The sequence below is a fragment of the Arachis hypogaea genome, chromosome 19 (assembly GCF_003086295.3).
Source record: "Arachis hypogaea cultivar Tifrunner chromosome 19, arahy.Tifrunner.gnm2.J5K5, whole genome shotgun sequence".
Taxonomy (NCBI): domain Eukaryota; kingdom Viridiplantae; phylum Streptophyta; class Magnoliopsida; order Fabales; family Fabaceae; genus Arachis; species Arachis hypogaea.
This window is the reverse complement of record NC_092054.1, coordinates 44,373,781-44,377,388: the sequence shown is the minus strand read 5'-3', so window position 1 is coordinate 44,377,388 and position 3,608 is coordinate 44,373,781. Positions and strand designations below refer to the sequence as shown.

The 3,608-nt window shown below is 33.9% G+C and overlaps 1 protein-coding gene across 1 annotated transcript; it reads left to right on the top strand.

Annotated features, from left to right (window-relative positions):
• Window positions 1-692: 692 nt before the first annotated feature.
• LOC112776891 (uncharacterized) lies at window positions 693-2,725 on the top strand. Its single transcript, XM_025821162.3, has 4 exons — window positions 693-1,392; window positions 1,770-1,931; window positions 2,196-2,279; window positions 2,367-2,725. Exons 1-4 carry the CDS (start codon window positions 832-834, stop codon window positions 2,502-2,504), a joined length of 945 nt encoding a protein of 314 aa, XP_025676947.1. The 5' UTR covers window positions 693-831; the 3' UTR covers window positions 2,505-2,725.
• Window positions 2,726-3,608: the final 883 nt, after the last annotated feature.

The following is a 3,608-nucleotide window of genomic DNA, read 5'->3' as shown; positions in this document are numbered from 1 at the left end:
AATATTCACACAATAATATAATGATTAAGGGTTAAAATAAGAGAGAACCATAAAATAAGAATAGGAATTTTTTTTATTTACTTCTATGCCAATAATCAATTTAAAAAAAAACCCAACTCACTTAAGTTTATTATCTTTTTATTCTCTCACTTTAATTAACCCACCTAAATTTAATTAAATTTAAAAATGTTACTAATCCTTCAAGTAATGAGAACAGTAAATTTTATTATTGCATCTGAATATTCACTGTAAGGTGTCACTTCTAGTTCTCTCTCATATACACTTGGCATAATAAAAGAATGGACACTATATTTCTACACATGTAGAAAGATAATCACTTCTATACCATAGAATTCACCATATACATATATAATCAAGACAATTCACAAACTAATAGTCAAGAAACAATAGCTCAAATGGTATAGTTTTTATATATTCAATTAAGAGGTTGGGAGTTCGAGTCTCTATATTTTCGGTAAAAAAAAAAATTCACAAACTAATAATTATGAATTTAACTCCAGACATAAGCCTCTCACCAACTTAAAAACTTAGTTTATCGAATTATTAACAAATCCTGGCTCATGAATTTGCTTGTCTGACTTCCAACCCTAACCACAATGAATGACCGCTTCAAATTTCAAATTCACAATAATTGGCCAAAATATCTTCATTTTTCATGCTAAAAAGTAAAAAACGCTCTCAAATGGAGAAATAGTCAGACAGGAGAGAGAAGTCGCAGTATGAGATCAAAATGTGAAATTCAAGAACCACCTTTCTAACGGTCACCCCTTACACTCATCCTCGCTCAGACAATTTCCTTTTTTCTTCGAAATGCTGAAACCCTATTACCCATGCCTCATCCTCCATCACCCTTCAACTTCTCTCCTCTCTCCCACAACCACCATTGTCTGTGCCTCCAACAACCGCCGCCAGGCCTTCTTCAAATCTCAGCCGTCCAATCTTAAGATTCTCCAGCTGGCATCCATCGTCGCCATGAACCTCAAGATCCTCCCGGAACCCTTCAATTCCCTCGCAGCCGAAATCGCCCGCGGCCACATCACCCCGCTGAATCTTCCAGAACCTTCCATCCTCACCCGAATCGTTGCGCCACCGAAGAAGACCGGCAACAAGAAGAGAAAGAAGAAACTCTCGCTCTTCGCGTTGTTCGCGTTGGTGTGTTGCGCTGCGGGGTTTTGGTCCTTTAGGGTTTCGGATCCCGACGTGTTTGTGAGGGCGTTTTTGTTCTCTATTGCTGGGGTTTCGCTGATTCGCATGAGTTTGGGCAAGAAGGCGATTAAGGAATGGGTTTTAGGGTTTGCGGTTGGCGTTTTTTTTATGGCGAGTTGCGGATTTGGGAAAGAGGACCTCAAATTTTGGGTTGAGAGGCTTAGGGTTTGTTCTCCGGCGAAGCTAATTGTAACTAGGAAAAGGAATAGTAGACTTGGGAGAATGTTCAAATGAAAAAGCATTGCATGATTTTTCTTTTTTCTTTTGTTTTCCTTTGTATCAAAATTGAAATACTCTGTTCTTTGATTCATGAAAAGGGAAAAGTTAGTTTGTGATCACTGAGGCATTAAGTGGTACTGAGATCATTGATCTAAAGGGGATACAAAACTCAGATGACCTGTTTGTAATCTCCTAACTTTACTATCATTGTTATGATCTACTAAAAAGTGACTGTTATAAATATTTGTAAAGATAAGTGATCAATTTATTCCTATGAAGACTATATTTTCAGCAAACATTTAAAGTTTATGGTTTCTTGATAGGTTGTAGTGAAATCTGGAGAAGCAGTGATAAAAGTAGAACCAAAACTTGATGAAATTGTAAAATTTCCAGGAAGGGGAATAATTGTTACAGCTACTGCTCCTTCAGGCTCAGGATTTGACTGCTACAGTCGTTTCTTCTGCCCGAAATTCGGAATCAACGAGGTAAACTAATGTTCCTTCAGTTGCATTATTAATATGATGATGAATTGTTGATGCAGACATAAGATCTTAGTAAGATAAACTTATATATATATATACCTGCATTATCTCTTAAGAGAAGTTGTTCATTTAGTACAATTATAAAAGGGTGTTGTATCATATGTATATAAGGTTGAAATAGAATCTTAAATTAAAATCAAATAGATCAAATTAGAAGTAGTGATGAGATGAGGTCATATGGTAAATTTAACTTGCAATTTGTTTTAGGATCCTGTTTGTGGTACTGCACATTGTGCCATAGCATCATATTGGAGCAAGAAGCTAGGCAAGTGTGATTTAAATGCTTATCAGGTACTATTCTTTAATTAACTTATTGTGTGATTAATTATCTTTTTAGCTTAAACTAAATTTTATTCAAACTCAATATTATTTGATTAGGCATCAAGCAGAGGGGGTGTTTTCAATATTCATGTTGATGAGAAGAAGCAAAGAGTGCTTTTGCGTGGGAAGGCTGTTATAGTGATGGAAGGCTGTATTCTGGTGTTACATAATTACACGTATTTGGATGAAGAATGACGTGTTATTTGAAAATTTGAAACCTAGTAGTATTTATGTTGCATCGTAAAAGATCTTAAGGGACAAAAAAATAAGTGGAGTTAGCTTGAAAGGCAGAGACCACACCAAAATTTAAATAAAGGTGATAAATGGATGTTGACATGATGTTCCAAAAAAATGTACACCTCTTTTAATTGTTTTTGGAATAATGATTTTTAATGATATTTAGAACTTCTGAATTACTAATCTCTCAGTGGATTATGTATATAATTCAAAATTTTACAGAAAACTTAGTATGATTATGCTCATCTAGTCATATTTGTTGAGCTGAATAAATTGTTCCGATCAATCATACAAGTTAAGAACGGAATGAATTTACATGATTTTTTTTAGGATTAATCTTTACATACAAGTGTTTTGTATTTACAAGCTTTACAAGTCTGAACGAAATCTATTCATTAAACACACTGCTTGTTACGTGCCTTTCTAACAGAATTTTAAATCAATTTAAATCAATTAACGCACAAATATATAACTTCCATTTTTCAAAAGATTTTGTTTTTTTTTTTCGAGTTTTTTGCCAAATTTGTTGGATCTCCTTCATGCGTTTTCTCTTTGCTTTGTTTTTTTCGATTTTCATGGTTTTTGAAATCAAACTTTGAAATCATTTTGAAGATAATAGAACTTTCAAAGTACACCCAAACGATTACATAAATACACCCAAACGATTACAGAAATACACCCAAACGGTTACAAAAAGGATTACAGAAATACACCCAAATGGTTACAGAAATACACCCAAATGATTACAGAAATACACCCAAACGATTTAAGAAATACACCCAAAACAGGAGGAGACAGTATATTTCTTCTTGAAATCTTTTAATGTTTTGCTGGTTAAGGATGAGGCACATGGCAAAGACAATTTAGAAGAAAAACCTAGAAGAACAGTAAAACAGTACCTTGAATAATATTTCTTCCTTTTTTCTGGTAATTTTTGGAGATTTGTATCTTTTCTTCTTGATTTCTTCTACTCTTCGTGAAGAATTGGAATGTTTCTGCAGAATCGTAGTAGTTTGTTTTGAATGTCCCTTAAATCTTGATGATTTGCGTTTTGATTGAAGA